Source organism: Tursiops truncatus, chromosome 8 (genome assembly GCF_011762595.2).
Source record: "Tursiops truncatus isolate mTurTru1 chromosome 8, mTurTru1.mat.Y, whole genome shotgun sequence".
Lineage (NCBI taxonomy): Eukaryota > Metazoa > Chordata > Mammalia > Artiodactyla > Delphinidae > Tursiops > Tursiops truncatus.
In genome coordinates this window covers 53,321,076-53,347,026 of record NC_047041.1, presented here as the reverse complement: position 1 = coordinate 53,347,026, position 25,951 = coordinate 53,321,076, and the positions used below count along the sequence as shown (strand labels likewise).

Below are 25,951 nucleotides of genomic sequence, written 5' to 3'. Positions count from 1 at the left end.
TGCCCAGAATTGCCCTTTAGTTGGGACAAAGCTCTCAGCTGTGCAAAAGGCTAAATAAACTGAGTCCGGTTGAGATCACTGACCACCACTGTGTCTCGCTCCGGGCAGCTAGGGGCTCATGACAAGAATCACATGCCTGCCTCCCAGCCGACCCTGACTCACTGGTCCTCTGGGATGGTGCCGCCTGCAGGCTCAGTATCTCTCTGTTGCACTAAGCAGGTGGCTGCACTCACCTGAGGGAGACGAGCACCGTGAGCACTCTGCATGTACAGCATGTGGCTCCCTTTGTGTGGAGGCCCTGCGTGGAGCCTCACCTGCATGGCGCCTCACCTGCACGGCTCCCGGGCCTCGGCTCATGGCGTTTCCAGTGCCCACGGTGCCCTCCTTAGCTCATTTTGTTACCATCCAACCTACCCTTAAAGGCCCAGCTCGACCATCCATTATGCCTTTTCTGAGAACTAAGCTTGCTTTCCCCAAGTTCCCACAGCACACTGTGTGGCCCTCTAAGCTTTTCTAGACTAAACTTATCTGTGGCTGTTCCCATCCTCAGGGACCATTCACCAGGTGCCCCAGAAGGCTTGTTAAATTGTTATATGCTCATGGTGTCTCCTGCATGACAGTCCATCATTACTCCTAAAAGAGCAAACATTTATTGAGCTCCTATGGGCCAGGCCTAGCTAGGAATTTTCACATACACAACCAAGTCACAGAACACTAGGAGGTGGGATTGTTGTCTGATGAGCAAACAAATCAGGGAGGCCCAGGGACTTGTCCAAGGTTACACAGCAAGTGATGGAGCCAGAATTCAGACCCAGGTCAGCTTGATTCCAAAGCCAAGGTTTTTTTCCCTTCTATGTAGACACAAAATAATAACCACCATTTATCAATTATACTGTATCCTCACATGTATTATTTCATTTGATCCTCACAACAGCCCCGTGAGGTAGGTGGGGTTACGTGTTACTGTTACGCACATCTCACAGATGAAGAAACAGAGATGGCTCAGTGAGGTAAATGACTTGCATAAAGTCACACAGCAAATTAGTGGCTTCACAGGACCTGTGCTTTCTCTAAAGTCAAGCTGCTTGAATTAAGAAGCACCGAAAAGATGGAGAAAGAATTTTTATGGAAAAGAAAAAGAGACAGTGGTGATTTATAAGATTTCTTCCTTGAACTGTTCTGCTATGGTCACAGCTTCTGCTGGCTGGTCTAGATTGGGTACTCCTGAGTGGCTTTCCTGAATACCATTGGCCTGGTGGCATGGGACAGTTATCAGAGACTCCTGGGTCCCACTGTAGGGGGGAAAAGTCCTTTATTACCTAAGGGATGTGGCCTTGCCCACAGCCCAGCGTACAAGCTCCCTATTCACAGTGTGTAACTATGGGAAGCCCCTTCTTCGGACCATCCCCTGGGGGCCCCTGCCCAGTGGGGAAGATTCTGGGACTCCCAAGGCCACCCTCACGCCAGGGATGAATCATAATGTGCAGCTTTGAGACACGCACTGCTCATCACCCGCTGGGAAGTGGCTCAGGGTCTCACCCCAAGGATGTCCATGGGCTGGTTATGCCCAGAAACTACTGCAGGGGAAGCCCACATCCTTCAGAGCAGTGTTTTAAGGGCTGGACGCTTACTCCAAGGGCAATGTTATGGTTCAGGTCACTCCCAGGCTCCTTGTTACACATTGCCAAGACCCTGGTCTCCTTCCTCTGGGGCAGCAATCTTCAAACTCAACAGAAGATGGTCAGAAGCCATGAACAGTCATGTCTGGTGAGGAGGGAGGGTCACAAATGAAGCGAAGCCACGACAAAATGGGGATGACTTACAGGGAATGAAAGGGGCTTGGTTCTGAAGACAAATCCCAAGGGGAATCCTAATATCGACTAATAATATTTTCAAAATAGGTATCTGGCCTCTCAAAGTGACTATTTTGAAAGAGAAAATACACATTTGGGTGAGAAGGAAGGTCTACCAGGACCAGAAAATGGTTGTGGAAGGACAGGTTTCGGCTCAATGTAAGGAAGGACTTTCTAACAGCCAACTACGGCAGGGGCTGGCCTTGGGGATGACGAGCTTCCTGTCACTGAGGGTATGCAAGCAGGGATAGTTGATCTCCTGAAGGTACTGGGGAGAAGCCCTCAGCCGCAAAGGTGCTGGGGTGTTCTGGGGGTGCGGGAGGACTGAGCGACTGTTGAATCATTTTCCAACCCTGAGAGTCCATAATATATTTGTTTTAAATGATCTGTTTCAATGAGACTTCAACTTCTTGGGGAAAGGATTACAAAAGTCAGGTATCAGGCCACATTACGACTCGCCTTTCGTTGCACTGGCTCCAGATACTTTCAAATCTTCGCAGGGACAGCAGCTTACTTCTGAAGCCAGAAATCCCCAAAGGCCTAGACTTGGCCCAGTCAAGAGGGATATCCCCATCTCCTGAACGCTGCCTGGAGGCTAATTCCTCCAGGCCATGCCAGGCTCAAATCCCACCCTCACTACCCACTTCATTCCCAAGCCAGCCAAGCAAGTCCAAGGTTCTGGCTACATCCCAGGGACGGAGGGGCAGGCAGGATGGGAATCTCTGGGTACTTCATGTCCTGGGAAACTAGAGGGAGCCTCTTGTTCTCACCCCATCCCCTCCACCAGAGGCTCTGTTTACAGATGGCTAAGTGAGGCACTGCCTAATGGTACAGAGAGAGCTGGACCCAAGAAAAAACTGCTGTTCCTTTGTCTAGACAAAAAGTCCTCCTGTGGCCTCCTTTAGGACATGTTGGCAGACTCTTCGCTTAGAGCAGACTGCCCATCCCCAGCTCAAAGTAGCAAGGAAAAAGGTGGCTGTGTCAAGAGGACACATGGATTCCTACAGGTGGACTGCATCACGGGGGAAATCAAGTCCTGCTAGACGATTAATACAGGTTAGTACAGTGGCCTGCCTCACACCGCTGGCGAGACGCTCTCCAAGATCTTGGCTTTAGGAAGCCCCCCTCCAATGTTGCTGGGGTCCTTTTACCTGTACCGTATTAATCGAATAATCTTATTGTTCATAAAATCCACAGCGTGTGGGTGAGAAGAATCGATGCAGAAGCCGTCACTCAGCGCAATTTTCAGCACCTCCTCCATGAAGACCTGGAAGCTGTTGATCTGCTTGTTGGCTGGCACCACCCAGAGCCTCTTGAGGTTCTGCTTGGTGTACTCCTCCTCAGGCAGGCCCTCCACATTGGCCACCCAGTCCAGAGTCAGGTGGTTGGGGTCTTGCAAATGGCTGGTGATGGAGGACAGGTTGCCATTGGAGCAGTAGAAGAGCTTGGAGCCGAGGAGCTTGAGGAAGAGGCAAGAGGTGCTGAAGATGTTGGCGTTGAAGACCTCCATGCTGGAAGAGGACAGGCTGTAGATCTGGGGTGCCTCGCGCACAGTGAAGTGGACCGTCTGCACACGCTGGTTCAGCGTGATGTTGAGCATGGCATTCTTCTCGGCCTTGGACAGCTCCACCTCCTTCTCCTGCAGGGCCTCAATCAGGGGCTGCACCTGGTAGAAGTCAGCCTCCCTGCGGAGCAGGCCCATCTCCTGGAAGTCTTCGGGCAAGTCCAGGTGGGAGGTTCGCAGGAAGTTGAGGATGTAGCGGAACACTTTGCCGTCACGGTCAATGAAGCAGTGGCCCTGGCTGTCCCTCTTGGTGGGCATCTTCCCGCTGAACATGGCGCCCAGCATGGAGTCAGGGAAGCTGGTCAAGGTTGCCAGTGAGGTTGTATAGAGCTTCCCCCCGACATTCAGTGTGATGGGGTCAGACATGGCAGGAGGCTGGGGTGCTGGGAAGTAGTCCTACAGAGAGAGGTAAGTAAGAAATGACCATTACCCAACTATATCTGATATCTTAGTTTGTTGGGGCTGGTATAACAGAATACTATAGACTGGGTGGCTTAAGTAATAAACATTTATTTCTCACAGTTCTGGAGGCTGGGAAGTTGAGGATCAAGGTAGGGGCAGATCTGATGTCTGATGAGCGATGTCTTCTCGCTGTGTCCTAATATGGCAGAAGGGGTAAGAGAGCTCTCTGGAATCTCTTTTATAAGGGCAGTAATCTTGTTCATGAGGGCTCCACCCTCATGACCTAATCTTCCAAAGGCCCCACCTCCTTACGCCATCACATTGGAGGTTGGGATTTCAACATATAATTTTGGGGGACACAATCATTCGGTCCATAACATCTGGGTAGTCACAGTTCTCAATTTCTTATTGTAGGTCCCTTGGAGTTGAAACGAATTAATACTTGATGAACAAATGGATGGGTAATAATTGCCACACCGTCTAAAGCATATTAGGTTCACTAGGGAGTTTAAAAAAAAAAAAAAGAAATGAAAAGATAAAATAAAGCCTGGGTCCCACCCTCCAGAGATTGTTTTAATTGGCCTGGAACGTGGCCTCAGCATTGGTATTTTTCAAAAGCTGATTCTAAATGTTCAGTTAGGACAGAGAACCACTGGTCTAAGGAAAGAAAGATAATGTGCCTGGACTGAATGCTATGCTAGCTGCTCTTACGTACATTTGCTTACATACTATCCTTTGACATAGACAATATCATCAATCATCCCCACTGTGCAGATAGGGAAACTGTGTCAGGATTCATTCACCGGTCATTCAGACCGGTGAAGGGTCCTGCCAGGATTCAAGCCCAGGTTCCTTTGTATGAGAGAGAAAAATGTATTCATGCTTATTAGCCAAAGACTGGTCCACTGTAGGTACTTAACAGATGTTCTGAGATTTAGGACTTCAAGCCCCATGCTCCTTCTGCTGTACCGATGTTGCCTTCTTATTTAATTATTTTTTCCATCTAAAAGAATTCACAACAAATGGCTGTGATTAGTACCACTTCCATCTATCTACCAGGCCCACAATGGGTCACTCAACCCTCTGGACACTCCTTTCTGGATTCTCATCCTCCCATGACAACTTGCCTTGCCATGAAGATGCTCTTGGCTCCTGATGGCCTGCCCTTTTCTACCATGATGGCACTCCAGCCTCCTCTGAAACTTGCTTTGAGGTCAGCGCAAATGTGGGACTCTGCAACCAAGCACCCTTCCTGAAGGCTCTTTACCCACTCCACTCCTTAACAACCCTCCCCCACTATTCCCCCACTGATCTCACAGCCTCTAGCGTCTAGGGCTGGTGTCTCCTTCAACCTGAAGTCTTGGATTCTAACTTTTCTTTAAGGTTCTAGAAATCAGGGGATGTACCTTTTTGGCTTCCAACACGATACTTTCCCAGGAGCCAACCTGTGCAATGAATTCAGCAATCTTCCTCTAATGTTGGGTGTGGAGGGCACAGGGAGGAATCAGCCCCACTGCTGCCCTTGAGAAGAGCCCAGGCTGGCAGAGGAGACCACAGCAAGAGACAGTGAGGGTGCAGTAACAAGAGAAATGTACCAATTACAGCACAGGGAATATCGCTAATATTTTATAGTAACTTTAAATGGTGTATAATCTATAAAAATTTTGAATTTCTATGCTGTAAACCTGAAACTAATATTGTAAATCAACTCTACCTCAACAATGAAAGAAAGAAAGAAAAAAAGAGAAGGAAAGAAGGAAGGAAGGGAGGAAGGGAGGGAGGAAGGGAGGGAGGGAGGAAGGGAGGGAGGAAGGGAGGGAGGGAGGAAGGGAGGGAGGGAGGAAGGAAGGAAGGAAGGAAGGAAGGAAGATGTACCAAGAGATGTGGGAGTAGGTCTGGAATTAATTCTGGCATGTTTACTGTCCAGATGGGAAAACAGAGGTCCAAGAGGGGGACTTCCCGAAAGTCACCCAGCAGGGGTGGCAAGCGGGCCAGGGCAGTTCTCACCCCACCCCTGCCTTCTGAGGAGGCCGACTGCACTGAGACCCCCTTACTTCAGAGGGTGGAGGCCATGCTGGGTGTGGAAGATGCTCGGCTGTCCCACCCAACTCTCTGTGGGGAGGGCCCTTTGTAATTCTTTCCCTGTGTAATGGGGCACTTTGATATCGCAGAGAGACATTAACCATCTGCAGTGTCTGAAGGGAAACAAGCCCATGATGAAGTTACAAAATCATCAGCAGAAGCCTGGAGCAGATGGGCTGTGAGACAGTGTTGGAGGGGGTGTCCAACAGAGAGGGGGTGGGGGAGGGCTCTGAGGAAGCGGGGGTGGCTGTGCTGAGACCTGCAGCTGAGGTGGATGCTTGGCCTGGGGCCTGAGTCTGGCCAATTTTGTCTCCAGGGGGTCCAGGCAGGAGCCGGACCTAGTTTCCAGTCTCTTTTCCTGTTTGATTTAAGGCCCAGGCTCTGTGAAGTGGCTCAGCTCCATGGAAAGAGCAGGCTTAGGCTGGGCTGTCTTTCCTGACAGTTCCATGGGCTGCAGACCCCGTATCTCCGAAGCACATTAGTTCTGAAGAGCTCAAAGCACAGGGGTAGGGACGACAATGAGGAGCCACAGGGCGTACCTGGGGGCCCTCGGACGGGCACCCAGACTCCTATTTTTCTGCTTGCAAAAGCAGCAGAGCACCTGCCTTCCTGCCCCTGAGCCCCTGCAGCGAGGCTCCTGATCGTTTGTCCAGGGCAGCACCAGGAGCTGCTGTCAGTCAGGGTGGAGGCTGGTTAGAAGGCAGGTCTCCTGACCCCAGACGAGGGTGCTCCCTGTGGTGTTCTCCCCAGACCCAGGAGTCAGAGAACGCAGCCCTTCAAGCCCCTGTTTCCTAGTCACAGTGCCACGGTGTCCACCATGGCAAATCCACAGGCTCTGTTTGAGAGCCACAGTGACACAGGGGCGTAGGAACTGGCACCTGGCGGGGCTGAGAAGCTTCATGAATGTGGCAGGCGGGTTTGGCCACGGAGCTCCAGCCCCCCTGTGTACCCAGCTGCCTCTTGGACACCTCCACCTGAATTTTCTATGGGTACCAGAAGCCTCGCACAGAACTCCTCTTCCCCAGAACCTGCTGTTGACTCTTCTTAGCCGCCCGTCTGCCTGAGCCTGGGAGGCAGCCCTGACTCCGCATCCTGACATTTTTCTCAACTGTCCCCTTGTACCTGTCCCTATGGCAACTCCTGGAGCTCAGGCCTCATCCCCGCTCCCCCAACATCCTCACTTGGCTCCCTTCCGCTTTTCTGTCCACTTTCCATTTTAGTTTGCAGGCCGATCTTCCTGACATAGTACTGCCTGCTCTAACCACCCAGCTCATCCAATCTTACCTCTGATCCTGCCTCTCCCCACACTCTATGCTCCAGGACTCCTGACACCTCCGCATCCGCCCTCACCTGCCCTGCCTTTGCTCTCCTCGTACCACCCTTCTTCACTTTCTCCACCATCTCCGCAGTCAACCTGTAAGGCCCAGCCTATGAGTCACTGCCTCGATAAGGCAGCCCCCAGATCTCCACCTTCCCAGCTCTCCTCTTGGGGTTTCTGGTCCCTTGCACAGCCCACCATTCCATCATGTAATGATCTACTTTGCATATGGCCCTCCTCCCTGGCTTTCTCAAGATGAAGATCACTGGATATCCATATGCAAAAAAAGAACCTCAACTCATATCTTGTAACATATATGAAAATTAACTCAAAATGGATTACAGACCTAAATGTAAAATCTTTTTAAAACTATAAGACTTCTAGGAGAAAATCTGACTTTCTGTTAGCAAAGATTTCTTGGATAGGACCTAAGAGGCACAAATCACAGAAAATTTAATAAACTAGACTTCATCCAAATGAAAAACTTCTCCTCTTCGAAAGACACTGTTAAAAAAAATGAAAATGAGGGCTTCCCTGGTGGCGCAGTGGTTGAGAATCTGCCTGCCAATTCAGGGGACATGGGTTCAAGCCCTGGTCCGGGAAGATCCCACATGCCGCGGAGTAACTAAGCCCATGCACCACAACTACTGAGCCTGCGCTCTAGAGCCCACGAGCCACAACTAATGAAGCCTCCTTGCCACAACTACTAAGCCTGCGCTCTAGAGCCCATGCTCTGCAACAAGAGAAGCCACTGCAATGAGACCCACGCAACGCAACGAAGAGGAGCCCCCATTCGCCGCGCGCAGCAATGAAGACCCAACACAGCCAAAAATAAATAAATAAAATAAATTTAAAAAAATTATATAAAAAAATGAAAATGAGACACAAACTGCAAGAAAATATTTGCAAAACACCTATCTGATACATGACTGTTAACCAGAATATATAAAGAACTCTCAAAACTCAGTAAGAAAATAAACAACCCAACTAAAAAGTGGGCAAAAGATCTGAACAAGCACCTTCACTGAGAAGATATATAGATGACAAATAATCACATGAAAAGATGCTTGGTATCCTTAGTCATTAGGGACATGAAAATTAAAACCACAGTATACCTATTTCAATGGCTCAAATGAAAAATGTGACAATACCAAATGCTGATAAGTACATAGAGCAATGGAAATTCTTACACATTGCCAGTGAGAATGCAAAATGGTGCAACCACAGTAGAAAACAGTTTTTGGCATCCAGTTACCATAGGACCCATCAATCCTACTCCTAGATATTTATCCCAGAGAAATGAAGACACATGTCCATGCAAAAACCCATGTGTGAATGATTATAGCAGCTTTATTTGGAATTGCCCAATCCCAGACACTAAAATGTAAATGATAAACAAATTGTGGTACATCCATACAATGGAATATGACTCAGCAATATAAAGGCACTAGCTACTGACACACACCACAACACAGAAGAATCTCAAAAGCATTCTATTAAGTGAAAGCAGCCCGCCTCAAAAGGTTACATGGCATATGATTTTATTTATACAACATTCTGGAAAAGACAAAACTAGAGAGACAGAAATCAGATCAGTGACTGGAGAGGCTAGGGGTAAGACTGGCTACAAACAGGCATGAAGGAATATTTTGGATGGAAATATTCTATATCTTGATGTGCTGGTAGACAAGTGACTGTATAAAGATTATAAAAATTCATATAACTGTATACCTAAAAAGGGTGACTTCTACTGCACATAAATTATGCCTTCATAAACTGGGAAAAAAATCAAGACTGACTGTGTCACGGACAATACAATACACTGGGTTATGATCAGTTTTACATATATAGTGTTGTGAAACTTTTGTTCCCTTTGTGTGTGTGTGAGAGAGAGAGACAGAGAAAGGAAGAGGAACTGGATTGTGATATAGAGTGTACCTTCATACGGTGGGTTGTGATGAAAATTGTTTGTGAAAACCACTGCCTAGTTTGTGATCTCTGTGAGAGCAGTGTCCCTGCATATTCACTGCCTAGCACACCGTAGGTGCGGGGGGGACTCTGGGGCAGGGGCTGAGAGAGGAAGGAATGAACATGCACTGAGCATTCCACTACACCCGAGGCCTTTACACCCATCAGCCCTTTTAATTCATATAGCAATCCTACAAAACAGGCATCATTCTGTTTGGCAGACAGGAAACAGAGACTCAGATCAGACTGAGGACTTGCCCAGGACACACAGCCAGCCAGTGGAAAGCTCAGTCCCTTCCCACTGCACAGGTTGCTGAGAGTTGTAATAGCAACAAAAGGCTGTTTAATAGCTTCAGCAAGTGTGAGAATCCCTTAAGTAGCCTTTTAAAATACTGCTATGCGGCTTGCTTGACAAGATACTAGCTACCACCTGCTGAGCACACCACCTGCTTTTATAATGCTTCGCCTAACACATGGTAGCATTTTATTTATTTTTAATAAAAATATATAGAAAAGTACAGAGGATGATACTCTTGTGCTGATTCTGTACATGCATTACCTCATTTGATGTCTTCACAAGCACCCTGTGAGATAGATTCTATTATCTCTATTTTACAGATAAGGAAACTGAGACTCAGAAAGGTTAAGAGACTGCTCAAGGTTACAGAGCTAGTCACTGGAGGAGCTGCGATCTGAATCCAGGTCAGTGGATCCAACACCTCTGATAGTTTCCCCTTCCCACCTTGAGGTCCCAGCGTGAGTGGGAGATGCATACTCCCTTATTCTCTGTCCAGATCAGGCTGGGGTAGGTCTTTCGGCAGCTCGTTCATGGCTGGCCTGGGACTCTGCCCACTCACATCTGAGGATATGGGGACAGGATCCTGGATGGCCTGGAGCCCCTCCACAGCTGACACACCACAAGTCCACTAGAGGTCTATACCCTTCTATTTTAATACCAATTCATGATGCCTAATGACAAAGCAGCAAAACACAAAAAGCCAGGTTTTCAAAAGCCAGATTAGAAAAGATGAATGAGAATGCAAACTGAACCACAAAGTAGGAGATAAAAGAAACCCTACCACTGTGTCTGAACAAATAATTTTTCTTAAGCAAGAGACTTTCCAAGTCTGCCTCTCTACTTGAAAAGAACCAAGAAAAAGATCAGCCTATTTCCCTCTCTGAGAAAACCAGGAAATTATGCCATGCGGATCCTCAGACCATCTGACTGGGCAGGGAAGGCCAGGGGGCCTGGGAACTTCGGAGTTGGCTGGAAATTCTCTCCTCCCTGAAATGGGTCTGTGGCCAAAACGAGGGGTGGTGAATCTTAAGGCCCAGCCTGGTACCATGTGAAGGGCCAATCCCAGTCTGGGGCCTGAAAAATCACCCAGTTGCAACCTCTAATTGTAACAAAGGAAATATAATGCTTTGAGAGTAGGTGTCCCATAAGAAAGGGCAGTCAAGACGTTGCTCTAGAGAGTCTTACTTTAAAACTATGTCTCCATTCCTGCAGGCCTCATGAGGGACACAGCTATTGCCCGGTGAGGACTTATTGGGTACCCTACCTGTGCTAGGTGTGTTATACACATTAACTCATTTAATCCTCGTAACATTCCTTTGAGGAAAGCATTATCTTACTTAACAAATGAGAACCTGAGGCCCTAAGAGGTAGGTAACTTGCCCAAAGAAAGCACTGGCAGAGTCAGGATTCAAGCCCAGGCCTGTCTGACTGCCATGCTCTGAATGACTTCCTTGGGAATTCAGCAGCCAAACCCCTTGGAGAGGTTTGTCACTTGTCCCCTCCTACCTCTTACCAGGTGCTCTCAAACCTGCCCCTCAATTTGATTCTGACCTACATGAGACCAGTGCACAGAGAATCAACATTTCCTGAGCACTGAGGACATGCCCCGAGCTACGTGAGTCATTTTCCTGTAGATTATCTCATTAAAACACCACACTGAGGCTGTGAGGTAGGTACGATTATCATCCCAATTTTCTGGATTATAAAACTGAAGCACAGAATGGTGAAGACAGCTGCTTAAGATCACACAGCTAGAGGTAGGAGAGCTAGAATTCCAAGTGAGGTCTCTCTTCAAACCTGTGCCCCCTTCAGAAACAAAGCTATGACATTTTATTAAGAAGCATAAACAGGATTTGAATAAAGACAGACCTGTGATGATTCTGAGAGGGAATATCTTAAAGTTGTTCTTCTAAAATTAATTACAGTTGTTATGCTATCCTAGTCCAACTCCCAAAAGTATTTTTTCAAAAGGTTAAAAAAAAGATTAAAATCTTATTTTGGAAAAATTGGTGAGTGATAACCTGAAAGAATATTTGAAAAAGCATAATATATCTTAGTTTTATGTAGGAAATCAGACTATAAGGCAATGAACTATGGTATTAAGACAATGAAAAGGGGAAGGAATTTTGTAATAAATGTGTTGAAAAGACTGATTAGTAATTTAAAAAAATAAATATATATTGATCCTTACAACAACTCTGGGATGCAGGCAGGACAGATCACATTATCTTTATTTCACAAACCAAGGAAGATGAGTCCCTGGCCCAGGGCTTTGTGTCCATTCTTGACCTCTGAGTCACAGCCTCTGGGAGGTTCCAGGTTTGGACACTACTCAGAGGACCAGTCCTTTGGAGGCAGCCTGGGATCTTCTCTAACCCGGGTCCCTGAGCAAGAGACTGAACCCAGACACATAGGTCCTAGCCAACAGCCTATACACTCACAGAGCCTTAGCACAGGCAAGGGCTCTTTCTGTGTAATTCCCTACAATACTGCTCACTGAGCTTCCATAATGAAGCTATTTTACATGCAATCTACTCCTTTTACACAGTGAGGACCAATTGTTTTAACAATGAATCTACAAGGCATTGATAATTATCTATCTATTTATCCATCCATCCATCATTTCTTAGCTCTGCTCAAGAGCCTAGCAACGATACCCGAGTAGCAATGAGCACACCTGACCCCAGATCTTGTTTTTTAAACGTTGTCTCCTACAAAACGAAACCAGGGCTTCCTGGAGGAACTGATGATTCCAGTACTTCCAGCACTTTGACAGGAAAAGTTTAAGGTGAGCCTGGAACATCTCTTTCCAGACAGCAAAGAAGAAATCAAAGATTACTGAGGTGAAGTCAAAAGAATGCAGATCTGCAGATCTTAAACGTTCTCATCACAAGAAAAAAAAATTTTGTAACTATGTGTGGTGACCATTTTGCAATATATACACATATCAAATCATGTTTACACCTAAAATGAATACAATGTTATATGTCAATTATATCTCCTCCCCCAAAACAAAACCAAAACCAAAACACAGGAGCAGACCTGAAGGGACTCTCATTGGCCAAATTTGGGATAATTTGAACACCAAAAAGATTAATGATGATAACAGGTTATAACACATTGAGTTAAAAAAAATAATCATGAGTCTCTGTTACTCCAAAAAGAAAAAAGAGAGGGACAGGAGAGGGAATGAGAAAGACAAACACACACACACACACACACACACACACACACAGAAAAAGTTATTCTGTAACAAAGAATACCAGCTAAGAAGTATACAAAGAATGACATAATTAGCAAATTACCATTTTGCAACCCTCAGTGTTGCTATTCTGGCAAGGATCATCAACAGATGTGGAGTGAAAGGTTATCCTGGACACAATTCCGACAGTTTCAAAGAATCACTCTACAGACTACTTGTTCTTTACAAGAGGAAAAAACTTACCCTTTTATAGAGAGATCAGGCTGTTACCTTATCCAATAATCAAACAGCATTCATGGATAGTAGGACTCTGGTATCATATGCCTCCTAATGTGATTCAGTAAGTACACAACATTGCCAGAAAAAACAAAAACAAAAACCAAACTGAACCCAATTATTTATAAAATAAGTTTAAACAGGTAGAGGGGCTCTATCTAGATTAAATGAGTTGCTTAAAGAGATATAATTAAATGCAATGAATGAATCTTGACTGTATCTGATTAAAAAAATATATGAGATTTTTTTGGCAGTTGGAGAAATCTGAATCTCAACTGTTTATTAGACAATATTGAGTTCTTGCTAATTTTCTTAGGTATGATACTGGTGTTATGGTTATGTTGCAACATGTTATAATTAGGAGATACACGCTGAAGAATTTAGGGGCCAAGTGTGGAGATGCCTATAACTTTTCAATAGCTTAGCAAAAATTGTGCGTGTGTAAAAGCGAAATTGGTAATGTGAATCGGTGCATCTAGGTGAAAGGCTATTCTTTAAACTTGTCTGTAGGCTTGAAAATTCTAAAAATATTTTTATTTTGAAGGAAGAGGCAAGAAAAGAACACTTGCCTCCTGGGACTGTAGATGTAAAGTTCCAGTCAGTGTGCCTGGCCCCAGTAAATAGCCAGATTCCATGAATATTAGATGTTGTTACCACTACTAAGAAGCATTAACATCTCATGATCTTCTCCTGACGTCTCAGCGCTCTGGAGGAAGCCAACCAGGGCTTAGCTAAAGTAGCCCGCAGTCGGTGGAGGGGTTAGAATTTAAATCCGAGTGGTCTTTCTACCTAGACTAAACCCCCCACAGAAACCACAACACTAAGCCTGCCTGTCTCCATGCCGAGATCCAGGCTGGGAGAAGATGGCTGTTTAGGACTTGTTTCCCCTGCTTTCTCCTGAACCCAGAGTCTCTGCTACTACAGCAGAAAAGCAACTCCTGTCATGGCTTACCAAGAATGTTAACAAAGAGGGGCCACTTCTGGCCCTCAAAGATGTGGATGGGTAGAAAGAACTGTAGGGGCTTTGTGGGGAGAGGAGTGCATGGGCTTTGGCATCACCTGGGCCTACGTTTGAATCAGGCTCTGCCCCTTTATTAGCTGTGTGGCCCTAGACCAATTCTTGGGCATATGATGGTGATCATAACAACAACAATAGCAGTAATAAAAATGGCTGACATTTACTGAGCAGTTACTATTGTGCTATGCACTTTATGCATGTTAATCTCACAGATAAAGGTGCTTATTATTATCCCTACTTTATAGACCATATCAGGCCCTCTCCTATCTCTGCAGTTTGGCATCTGCTATCCCTCTGCCTGCAGTGCAAAGAAAATGCCAGTCATCTGCCAGGCCCCTCAGCTGCAATTCATTCTTCCCTTCTTTGCATCTCCAGAGCATTTTATTCTCACTCCTTACCAAGGCCCACTTTCCTTAAGTAAATGGTTGCCTGGCCACCCTGTTAGGACAGGGATCCCCCCTCTCTGTACCCCAAGAAGTAGGCAGGCAGGGGAAGGGGGACAACTCCTCCCATTTAGTCAGATCCATTTTCCTAGTCCCAGACTCTCATCTACCAATAGGGAGGTTTACCAATCTCTCCTGAATTTTTAAAACTTTTTATTTTGAAATAGTCTCTTGAATTTTTAATTTGGAATCTGAGGCACAGGGCAAGGCCCAGGTAATTACGTGGAAGTAAATATAGTGTGTAGGGGATGGACAGAGCATAGTTGGCTAAATTTCAAGGATGACAACACTTCAAGTGAGTAACGTGTCTCCCAATAAACTGGAGCCGTCTTCCCCACCTTACACAGCCCACCAGATACAGACTCTGGCACACAGCCCACCAGATAAAGACTCTGGCTCACAGCCCTGGGTACTGTCTGGGGGCACCACCCTTCCTGGCCTCCCCCAACACCCAAGAGCTGCATCTTTAGCCCTGTTTTGCCCAGTTCATATCTCTAAGACGCTCACAGCCTGCTCCATTATGCCCACACCACAAAGAGAAAAGGTGCTTCCCAGACTCAGGTGACACACATGGACCCCTAAAGGAGTTGGCCAACTGGGAAAAGTGGGCTGGAGAAGGGAAGCCACCTGATCTGGCTTGCACAGCAAAGTATTCTTTCATCTGGTGCAGACTTCCAATAACTATCACCATCCCCCACCCTCTTCCAGAATTTTCCTTCATCCTCTTGGCTCACCCTCAGGCTTCACCTTGTGGTTTTCCTCAGGCCCAAGCACCTCATTTTGACCACTCTTCCTTATGGTCTTCCTGTTCCTCCCAACAAAGATAATTTATAAACAAATGGCTTTCAAACCCATCGCCTCATTTCATCCTAACAATAAGCATAGGAGGGTTGCCTTAGGTTGGCACTAAGAAGGGTTGAGGAAGATGGTCCTGTCACACAACCTGTTAAGGGCAGCACATGGACACTTTCGTCTGTTCCCTGCCATTCACTACAGATTAAACCTCTACCTCCGTGCAGTGCAGGGGAAAAAAGCGGGCTCTTTGGAGTAAGGAATCCTGGGTGGCTTTAGGCAAGTCACTTTACTTCTCTGGGCCTCAGGTTCCTCAACTGTAAAGAGATATGGTGCCGTCTTCACAGGGTGTGAATTGAATGAACCCATATATGTGACGCAGAGTTCATGGGATGGGCTCTTTACTTCTAGTCACAAGGAAAGAAAGGTGTTCTGTGCATCCACAGGCATTTACCCATTCGGGCAACCTCTTACCCAAACCATATCAGCGCTGCTGACACTGGGCTTTCCAGGGCCGAGAGGGATACTTTTCATCTTTGCGTCTCCACCCCTCCCTCCCCAATGCTTTTCGGCCCATTCCACCCAATCCATCCCAGGCTTGCCTCATTGGCTTTCTCAGCATCCACTCTGCAGCCCCTTCTCCGATCTCACGCGTGTTCTCCTTATCTAGAGACCCCGCCCCTCCATGCCCCACCCACCAGACTCCTCCCCCAGTCTCGGCCCTTATTATCCGGGCTTTTCTTACTATCACCAGCCATCCAGGCTCCTTCCACCCGCTCCGCCCCTTCTTCTCCATAAACGTCCCCTCCCCCCAAGCCACGGGCGTTGCTATCCCCATTGCACAGATGAGAATGGCGAGGCTAGAGTAGGCTAGATGACCTCTCGGGATAGGACAGGTGCCCAGGTGGGCCGTTCCCTCACCAGCAGTCCCTGCGCCCCGTGCCCCCGGCCGCGCCGCACCCACCTCCTGCCCTCGCTCAGCAACCTCCCCTCCGCGGGCGGCCAGCGCAGCTTTGCGAGGGGGGCGGAGGGCCGGAGCCCAGCCTAGGGGCGTGGCGGCCCGGGACCCGCGCGCTGCGCTCGGGAACTTGTAGTCCTCCATGGGCTCTTTGCGTCTCGGCGCGTCGACTTCGAACTCCATCTCCCAGGAGGCATTGCAGTTAGCCGTCCAGCTCCCACCCCGCCCCCGCCAGCGTTCAGGCCGGCTGGCCTTAAAGGGGACGCGGCCCTAGTGGCTGCTCGCGGGGTGGCCCCCGCTCCGGCTCCGCCCCGTTTCCCGCACCTCGCCCCTCCCCCCCACTTCGTCCCGCAGCCCAGTGGCCGCGCCGCTGAGTTGGGCTCCCCTGTTCCAGACTTGTGCAGAGCGGGTGGAGAGGTTGGGCTTTTCAGTGGAAGCAGCATCCCTGCCGTCCGGGACCTGGCGGAGGGCGTCTCCACTCTGGGGGAAGCAAAGGACCCGCCCTGACCTAGCCTGGCCCAGCCTGGTCCTGCCCGGCCTGAGCGCCCCGCCCAGGAGCTGACTCTGAGGCAGGGACCACTGGGGTTCCAGAGGTAAGGGGGCTGGGGCGTGTGTGTAGCTTGGGGGGAGGGAGTGACTGCACCCAGATGGTTCGAGAGCCGGGACGCGCGCGTAGGGCTTTTAGAGTCCGGGGATGGGAGGCGGGAGGTCTAGGTGCATACTGGGCCTTGCTGTGTGACCTTGGGCGAGTAGCTGCCCCTCTCTGGGTCGCAATCTCCTTCATCAATTGTGTATATAGAGATACCGCCCCTGCCCCCGCCCCCCTCAGGGCTGAGGGCACCGGCTCCCAGTGTCATGAAGCTCGCCAGCCTTTCGTGGGATCCGCAGCCCCAGTCTGGGCTGGTAGCGGGTGCACTGGTATAACTGGAGGGAGGGGTGGGGTCGAGCTGGGGTGCAAACTGAGGGGCCAAGCGGCCGCCTCCGCTTGGAATGGGCTTCTGCTATTCTCAGCATCCTCGGCCAGGGCGTACTCCCCCTACAAGAACCCTTGTGAACAAGAGACCTCGATGTGTCAGCCTGGTGCCCGCCCTTCCAGAAAGCCTGGGATGGGGGTGGGGACGCGGGCATCAGAGGTATGTGAGGGGTGGCCCTCATTGGGGCTGGCTTCCTGAGAAGCGAATATATGCTCCCACCTTCTTCCCTTCTCCTCCTCAGTTCTCCTTCGGTAAAAGGGCAGTTGGGTTTTACTAGTAACCTTCCCCCACCCCACCTTTTTTTTTTTTTTTTTCTTGCGACAGTTTGGCCCAAAGGAGTGCCTCCCAGTAGTATGGCGAGGGATCCTTCCTGGGACTGCCTTGGGTAGAAGTTCAGTTAAAAAATACAGAGAGAAATGCTGCTGACTAGAGACCTGGGGGACGAGGGATGGAGGGACTTCTCGGTGTCAGGAGGCACAGCCTGGAGCTCCCCCCACCCCCTGCCCATCCCAGGCAGCCAGGCAGCTCAGGCACCCAGGGGAGTCAAAGGAGGGAGACTGGGTGTGAGGGTCAGAGAGGAAAGGAAATGGGCTCCTCATTGCTAGGGCTTGGAGGAGCTGCTGTGCTCTGGGGTGTGGAGAGATTGTGAGCCCTTGAAGCCCCCTCCCCTGTCCCATGAAATTCTGTGAACTTTTGACCTGAGGGTTACCAGGAACAGGTTGGTTTGTTTGTTGTTTTCTTTTTCTTCAGCTTTGGTTGTTTGAGTCGTTTCTAGAATAGCCCATCCAGTGACCTCTGTAGGGGCTTTCTTGGCTGATGTTTAAGATTCTCAGGGTGATGGATATGCAAGACCAGATCTGGGCAGATGAGGGGGCAGTGACCAGACCAAGGGTTAGGCCAGTCCCTGGAAGGTGCTTTTCTGATCATATCCTTAGTTCTATCTCATCTTGCTGTCACATGTCTCTCGGTCACTTGGCACTCCTTCACCTCTGTGCCTGGTCCTGTGCTGGGCACTGGGCACAGATGGGGGACCGGACCTACTTCCTACCAAAGGAGATCCCGGCCTGGTGGGGGAGATGGGCATAGAATCAATCCAGTTACACTGCCCAGGGATGAGAGAAGCGAAGAGGTCCTTTGGAAGCCAAAGCCCAAAGATTGAGTTGCAGGGGGATTTGGAAAGGCTTCCCAGAGGAGGGGGCATGTGACCTGGGTATTGAAGGATGAGTCAGAATTTGCCAGGAGAGAAGAGGAAGAAGCCCTTTCTCAGCAGAGAGAACTTCACCGAAGTGTTGAGCAGGAAAAAGCCCACTGCTCAAATTCCTGTAGATTCACCACTAAGTGGAGTTTGTCAAGTTCATCTCCCACCTGCCCCTTTATTAGTTTAGTGTCACAGAAAGGACTTGAATGTCAGGCTCGGGAGTTTGGACCTTATCCTGAAGGGGCTGGGGGGCCTTGAGGGTTCTGAGCAGGGGCATGGCAGGATGGAGTTTATTGTCTAATGAGGTAATCTGATGATATTTGCAGGGTGTGTCGGAAAGACCAGGGGGGGATGGGGAAGTCTGAGCTGGGGCCCAGGGAGGGAGTGAGGCAGGACATTGGAGCTGTTCACACACACACACACACACACACACACACACACACACACACGCACGGTGCTTTGGGGATGATGGGTGATGGAGATTGAATATAGTCAGGCTCTACTATGCAGGAACGGAGACCTGTCAATATACAGTGGAAAGGTGGAGGGTCATTTGAGAGGGACAGTTAAAGGGATCTGAGCCTTCCAGGGGAGGGATCATGATTTTCTTGTGTGCTAACTGTGCGTCCTGGAGCGGACTGGGTGTTGCTGGGACTCCCAGGCTGTCATGTCAGCAGTGAGAGATATAAGCCAAGGGTGTGGGAAGGAGCCGCAGCACTGGCTGGGAAAGGCTAAGGGGTGGGCAGGTGATCATCTCCCATTCTGGGGTTCAGAGGCTCTGAGAGGTGGAAAAACACCAGCATTGATGGTTGTGGCCACAGTGGGGGTAGTGGCTGGACTAGATTTGAAGCCTGGACTCTGTACTCCTGCAGGACACGTGTCTTTAGTGGAGGATGGATTGAGGAGGGGAAAGAGGAGATTGGTTAAGAGGCTTCTGCGCTAGTCCAGGCCAGAGGTAAAGAGGAGCTGATCTTGGGTGGGGCTGGAGCTCAGGGGAGAGCGTGGAAATGATGAGTTGGCTTCGAGGGCTAATGGATGAAATTCCTTGTAGAATCAGCTGGATCAGGAGTATGTGTCTCCTCGTCTTCTTCCCGGACTGTGTCGGTTTTGCCTCTCAGTGCCAGATGTCCCAAGAATAGACTCTTACCTATTCTTATCTATTATCTGGTCCTTATCTTTTTTTTTTTTTTTTTGGCTGCAACCTTGTGTCTTGAGGGATCTCAGTTCCCCAACCAGGGATTAAACCTGGGCCATGGCAGTGAAAGCCCCGAGTCTTAACCACTAGACCACCAGGGAACTCCCTGCCCTTATCTTTTTTATACCTTGTCTCAACCTCATCTGTGGTAGGCTCAGAATGGTCCCTGTTTTCCAGATGAGAAGGCTGAGGAGTCCTAGCAGGGACTCACCCAAGGTCACCTGGTGATTCTGAAAGCAGAGAACCTTAGTCTCCTGCTTTAACACAGGCTTTTCTGAGGGAGGACATGGCTGCTGTTCGCTGCTGCACTTGGCATGGGGCAGCTGTCTCTTGGGTCAGAGCCAGTGTCGACAGGCCATCTCCTCATCCAGAGCCTAGAAGGAAGGGTAACCCACCCTCCCCCGAGGAGCACTGGGGGTCTGCTTCTTCCTCCCCTAGAGAGGATGAGTGCAGGTTCTAGTCCCACCCTGCCAAGGCCGTGTCTTTCTGCCTTGTTGATCCTTGGCTTCCCCATCCATGCCGTGGGGAGAGCAGGCATTGTTCTGCCTCCCTTCCGTGGCCTGGGATGGGTCAGGTGAGGTCCACTCCTCTAAAAACCCCTTTGCATGAATGCATCCAGGATATTACTGAGTGGGTTTGTTGGTGACCATGGTGACAGCTGACCTCAAACTGCTTGCGTGGGAGTGGGGGCAGATAGGCAGGGCTTGCTGGAGTGGTCAGGCCACAGACTGCACAGAGGCTGCAGGGCTGGCCTCGGAGATCAGAGCCCTCACAGAATGGCTCCACTGACCAAGCTCCCAGCTGCCAGGCACAGACCACCTTATGTGATAGGTATCAGGTAGAATGATAGGAGATTGCGAGCATCTGATCCCACCCTTTGATGTGGTTCAGCCTGATATCATTTATCCCCATTTTACAGAAAAGAGGCTCACGATATTATGTGCTCAAGGTCACACAATGAGTTGCAGGACTACATGGGATTTACTCCAGGTCACACTAGAATGCAGGACTCCTCATTCCTAGTTTGATTTTCTTTCCACTTCGAGAGCCTTCCTTAGCCCCAGAACTCCATTTCTGCCTGCCCCCAGGTCCTCTTCCTCCACACATGATGTCAATATCTCATTGATTAGGATTTCTCCTAATAGAGGCTCAGAGAGCATAAGTAAGCTGGATGGTAAGCAGAATGCATCCCGGTTGAATCTCAAAGAATAGAGTCTAACATCGTTCCAAGCTTGGGGTGGGCCCTGGGCATATGAACTTGTATTAAGTGCTCAGGTGATTCTGAGGCAACCAGGCCAGCATTCAGGAGCCACTGATCTGTGCCCTGGCTACACCGTCTAGCCTTACTCTGCAGTGACTGGCCAGCCATTGAAAAAGAAGCCTGGTACCTGCCCCAAGGAGCTCACAGCCTGGTGAGAGAGAGAGAAACAAATGTGCCCATTGCATTGTAACACACGCAGTAATGGAGGTTTAATCTTGGTGGAGAGCTAGGACAGAGAAGGGAGTGTCTCCATAGGGCCTGGCACATATTTGGGGTCCCACAGTATCTATGGTTTTGCATAAAAGTTTCTGGCCCATCATCTAGGAAATTTCTGGCTTGTCTTCACACCTATTCCAGGTCTTAACTGTAGAGTAGTTTTCACTGAGACAATAAGTTTAATTAAACATTTAGCGTATACTGAACCTTATATTGGGTCCTGCCTAGTGCGGGATTATAGAAGGAAGCAAAGAAGTGGTCCTGCCTTTTAGGAGCTGAACCTGTGGGAACCAGCATGAGAATCAGGAATCAAAGTGGGTCAGCTTGGGATGAAGTTTTCGAGAAAACAGCTGAAGTGGAGTGTAAGGACAGAGGGAAGTATATTATGGCTCAGAGGAATAAGGTAGCAGTAACTCACACCACACTCTGCATTTGCTTATTCAACAAATGCCTACTGTGTGCCAGGCACTGTGCGAGGTGCTGGGGATACTGTGGTGAACAAAACCTGACTTGGTTCCTGCCCTCAGGAACCTATATAGTATAGTGGAGGAGGATGACCCCAATCAAGTAATCATGATAAGTGCTATAAAGGAGGACAGGATGCTCTGAAATTGTTAACAGGGGTGTTTGACCCATACAAGGAGGTCAGACAGGCCTTCTGTGTGGAAGAAGTTTGAGCTGAGCTCTGCAGGGTGAGCCAAGCAAGGAGGGGAGGGAGAAGTGAGTGCAAAAGCCCGGGGCAGGGAGGACATAGTGAGCCCACAGTGAGGGGCTGGTGTGGGCTGAGGCTTGGGAGGCGACAGGGCCTGCCTGTGCAGGGTTGAGCACAGAGATGAGATGATCTGCCTTAGTGGAGGAGATTCGGACCCGTACAACTCCGCACTATGTGATCCCAGCTGCAACAGAGGAAGAGGCCACAGGTGGCTGTAGGAGTCCAGATGAGGGATGAATTCATGCCTGGAAGTCCAGGGAGGTTCTCATTAAGGATTGGGTGTTTGAAGTGGGCTTTAAAGGAAAGTAGGACTTTGCCTGGTGGTATGAATGTGTGTTAGTGGTGGAGGTCTTGGGAGATAGGATGTTTCAGGCAAAAGGCACAACGAACACAAAGAGGAAAAGGGTAGGTCATTTGAGAAAGAGCAAGAAGCTGATTGGGGGCAGAATAAAGTGCACCAGAGATCTCTGGAAGCCCTGTCAGCCCTTCCTTTCTGGAGGTGTGATTTGTGTATGTGCACAGCTCATCTCCCCACAGGACATGTCTTGGCCAAGACCGTGGACAGCAGCTTCTAGATGCAGCTCTTACCTGCCTCACCAAGAACCGATGGAGGTCCCCAGGGAGGCCTGAGGAGAGAGGGGCAAAGGGGTGGAGGAGGGGAAGGCTCAGGTGTAGGCTTTGTGAGATGAAAGGCGCTCATCAGCAATAACTGCAACCCACTGGGGCTTATTTTATGCCAGGCATTGTGCTTCTCCTCATCACGTCACCTCCGGGGGAGGTAGGATCCTTGCCCCACTTCACAGATGGGGAACTGAGGCCCAGAGAAGTTGAGCTGCTTGCCCCCAAGCCTCAGCACGCAGGGGACCACGTGGGGGATCGGTCCTGTCGGGCAGAGTGTGACCCTGCTCCCTGTCCCCTGCAGCGTGGCCGCAAATGGACAAGATCTTGGAGGCGGTGGTGACGTCATCATACCCCGCGAGCGTGAAGCAAGGGCTGGTGCGCCGAGTGCTGGAGGCGGCGCGGCAGCCGCTGGAGCGGGAGCAGTGCCTGGCGCTGCTGGCGCTGGGCACGCGCCTCTACGTGAGCAGCGCCGATGACCTGCCCCGCCGCGTGGGCTGCCAGCTGCTGCACGTGGCTGGCCGCCACCACCCAGAAGTCTTCGCCGAATTTTTCAGCGCACGCCGAGTGCTGCGCCTGCTTCAGGGGGGCGCCGGGCCGCCGGGCGCCCGCGCGCTGGCCTGCGTACAGCTCGGCCTGCAGTTGTTGCCCGAGGGGCCCTCGGCCGATGAGGTGTTCGCGCTGCTGCGGCGCGAGGTGCTGCGCACCGTGTGCGAGCGCCCGGGGCCCGCGACCTGTGCGCAGGTGGCGCGGCTGCTGGCGCGGCACCCGCGCTGCGTCCCCGATGGCCCTCACCGCCTGCTCTTCTGCCAGCAGCTTGTGCGCTGCCTCGGCCGCTTCCGCTGCCCGGCCGACGGCGAGGAGGGTGCCGTGGAGTTCCTGGAGCAGGCCCAGCAGGTGAGCGGGCTCCTGGCGCAGCTGTGGCGCGCGCAGCCCGCTGCCATCCTGCCCTGCCTCAAGGAGCTGTTCGCCGTCATCTCCTGCACAGGTGCGTGTGTGATAGGGGTGGGCGGGACCCGTGCGTGCGGAGTCTCCTGTGTGGCGTGCCCACCTCGTGGTGTGGCGTGTGCATGCTGGTGCACAGGTGTGTGTGTGTGTGTGTGTGTGTGTGTGTGTGTGTGTGTGTGTGTGTGTGTGTGTGTGTGTGTGTGTGTGTGTGTGTGTGTGTGTGCGCGCGCGCGCGCGCGCTGTTACTTCGTTTAGTTAGCAGGCCCCTTCTGAGCTCCTGCCGGGTGGGGGGCTCCTATCCGGTGGTGCCTGCTGGGCATGCAGAGAGGAGGGGACCCAGATCAGTCGGGCCTGGAGGAGGACCAGGGGGCTGAGACAACAAGATGTGGGGTGGTCATCATGTCCTTTGGGTCAGGTGGGTTTCGTAGAAGTGATGACTTTTGAGTCAGGCCTTGAGAGCTGGGTAGCACCAGGCAGCAGGGATAAGGTACTCAGGGCAGGCAGAGTGGAAGGTCTGGAGACATGATAGAACCTATATGTGTCAACTGAATTGTAAATCTTGGCTCTCCGTTGACAACTGTGGAAATTGGACTGTAGTTTAAGTGACTGAAATAAAATCTGTGCCTTCCCTGATTATAGGGCTGTTCAGGGGAAAGGAAGGGAATGTACCTGGCAGGAGGAAGGACCAAGGCCAGGTGTATAAGGACCTAGGTCTTTATACAACTGGACAACAAATTTTGAAAGCTAAATTTTTTTTTTTTTTTTTGCGGTACGCGGGCCTCTCACTGTTGGGGCCTCTCCCGTTGTGGAGCACAGGCTCAGCAGCCATGGCTCACGGTCCCAGCCGCTCCGTGGCATGTGGGATCTTCCCAGACCGGGGCACGAACCCGCGTCCCCTGCATCGGCAGGCGGACTCCCAACCACTGCGCCACCAGGGAAGGCCGATAACTAATTTTTTTTTTTCATCTCTATTGGGTTCCACCTGGAATGTCCTCCCTCCCGCCAAGTCACATAGCCCTCCTACCTGTTCTTGCCAGCTCCAGTGTTACCCCATCTAAGGGTCTATGCGTATACATGCACAGCTGGGGGTTAGTGCTTTTTTCTTTGCCCAGCACAGGGCCAAAGCAGTGCCAGTGAAGGTTTGTTGAGTGAATGAGCTAAGATGAGATCAGAGGCTGGGATGCTATAGGAGGCAAGGAGGTGGCCCTGATGTGCTCTTTGCAGAGGCTCCCTAGTTCCTTGGCAGCATGAAGGACATGTGGTGATAGGGGAGGTGTGGGGTCCACTTGTCCTGCAAAGCTCAGCCCGGGCACCTGTTCCAGAGGAGGAGCCACCATCTAGCGCCCTGGCCAGTGTGGTCCAGCACCTCCCATTGGAGCTCATGGATGGTGTCGTCCGGAACCTCAGCAATGATGACAGTGTGACCGACTCCCAGATGCTGACTGCCATCAGCAGGTGGGCTGAGGGACGAGTGGTGGTCAGGTCTCTCTCTCTCCCAGAAGCCCCTTCCACTGGGTGGGATTGCTGGGCTAGATATAGTGTGAGAGGGCCCAGGCCCTCATGCTTGTTCATTCATCCATCCTTCTTTGAGCCCTTCCTGTGCCTGGCCCCAGGCTGGATGTGTAAGACACAGAGAGCCTTGCCCTAGTGATGCTCTCAGGCTGGGTACCAACTCTGTGACCCTGGACAAGTCAGTGAAGTCTCTGAGCTTCAGTTCTCCCCTCTGTAATAGCAGAGGTGGTATAAGAAGTTGTCAGGTTTCCACAGGGTCAATGATAGGAGGTAAAATTACTTTAATGAAGTGCTTTCTGAGTTTGGCAAGTATGATAAACAGAGTTTGGGTGCTTTTCAGCTCACAGAGCTCTTGCACATCCCCCACCTCATTTGAACATCATTGCACCTGTGATCTAGCCACATATGCCTGGCCCGTGATCCCCGAATATGACACCTACCCTCCTGCCTGCAGGCCTTTGGCTCTACAGACCCCATCTACCTGGCATCCCCCCTCCCCCCTGCCATTCTTTCCATACCTGTGTGCAGATCCACTGTCTTCATTGGGCCTTCCTGGATTCCTTGTCTTCAGTGGGTAAGAGTGTAGGCTCTGGAGATAAGCTGTGTGAGTTCAAATCCTGGCTCTCCCACTTCTTGCCTGTGTGACTCTGGGCAAGTTACTCAACCCCTCTATGCCTCAGCTTCCTCATCCATAATTTGTAGTATAATTGAACTCATCTTACAGGTTTGTTGTGAGGATTGAATTAGATAAAATGAGATATTACGTGTAAAGTGCATAGAACAGTGTAATGGTAGCTATTATTACCATAATTACTACTATTTGCTTTGCTCTCTATTGTTCTCTTTATAGCCCAGTCTACTGAATATAAAAATAATGATACTAGTGACGTTTTTCTGAGCACCTACGGTGTGGCAGCTTCATGCTCAGTGCATGCAGGCATTATCTTGAGGGGGTCAGAAGGGTTAATACATGTAAGGCAGATGGAGCAGTGCCAGGTACAGAGTGAATATGACATAAATGTTAGCTGTTAGCTGTTGTTATCTCTTTTAACTCTTATAACAAACCTGTGAGGTAGATATTATCCCCATTTGACAGGAAGAAACTGAGGCTAGAGAGAGTAAGTGACTTGCTCCAGGTCACAA

At 50.0% G+C, this 25,951-nt stretch overlaps 2 protein-coding genes across 5 annotated transcripts in view; one reads left to right on the top strand and one right to left on the bottom strand.

The window, feature by feature from the left end:
• Nucleotides 1–1,109: 1,109 nt before the first annotated feature.
• On the bottom strand, nucleotides 1,110–16,290 carry KCTD21 (potassium channel tetramerization domain containing 21). Of its 3 annotated transcripts, none has more exons than XM_033862191.2 (2): nucleotides 16,181–16,290; nucleotides 1,110–3,813 (listed from the first exon to the last, which is right to left on the bottom strand). In XM_033862191.2, the coding sequence occupies exon 2, from the start codon at nucleotides 3,781–3,783 to the stop codon at nucleotides 3,001–3,003; it is 783 nt and encodes a 260-aa protein (XP_033718082.1). In that variant the 5' UTR covers nucleotides 3,784–3,813; nucleotides 16,181–16,290; the 3' UTR covers nucleotides 1,110–3,000. The 3 variants fall into 3 exon arrangements, with proteins under 3 accessions (XP_033718082.1, XP_073664487.1, XP_073664488.1); XM_073808386.1 differs by having other exon boundaries at nucleotides 16,138–16,217; XM_073808387.1 differs by lacking the exon at nucleotides 16,181–16,290 and adding an exon at nucleotides 3,938–5,078.
• Nucleotides 9,809–25,951, top strand: part of USP35 (ubiquitin specific peptidase 35) — an 83,609-nt gene continuing 67,466 nt past the window's right edge. Inside the window, exons 1-3 of one of the 2 annotated variants that reach the window (XM_073808385.1) lie at nucleotides 9,809–9,889; nucleotides 22,653–23,336; nucleotides 24,619–24,751. In XM_073808385.1, coding sequence (XP_073664486.1) covers nucleotides 22,664–23,336; nucleotides 24,619–24,751 — 806 coding nt within the window. In that variant the 5' untranslated portion in view covers nucleotides 9,809–9,889; nucleotides 22,653–22,663. Of the gene's footprint in view, nucleotides 9,890–16,492; nucleotides 16,768–22,652; nucleotides 23,337–24,618; nucleotides 24,752–25,951 lie in introns of those variants that run through there. The other variant, XM_033862188.2, reaches the window with a different exon arrangement.

Coding starts and splice junctions, on each gene's coding strand:
- KCTD21 (XM_033862191.2), bottom strand. CDS start 3,783: ATGTCTGACCCCATCACACTGAATGTCGGGGGGAAGCTCTATACAACC.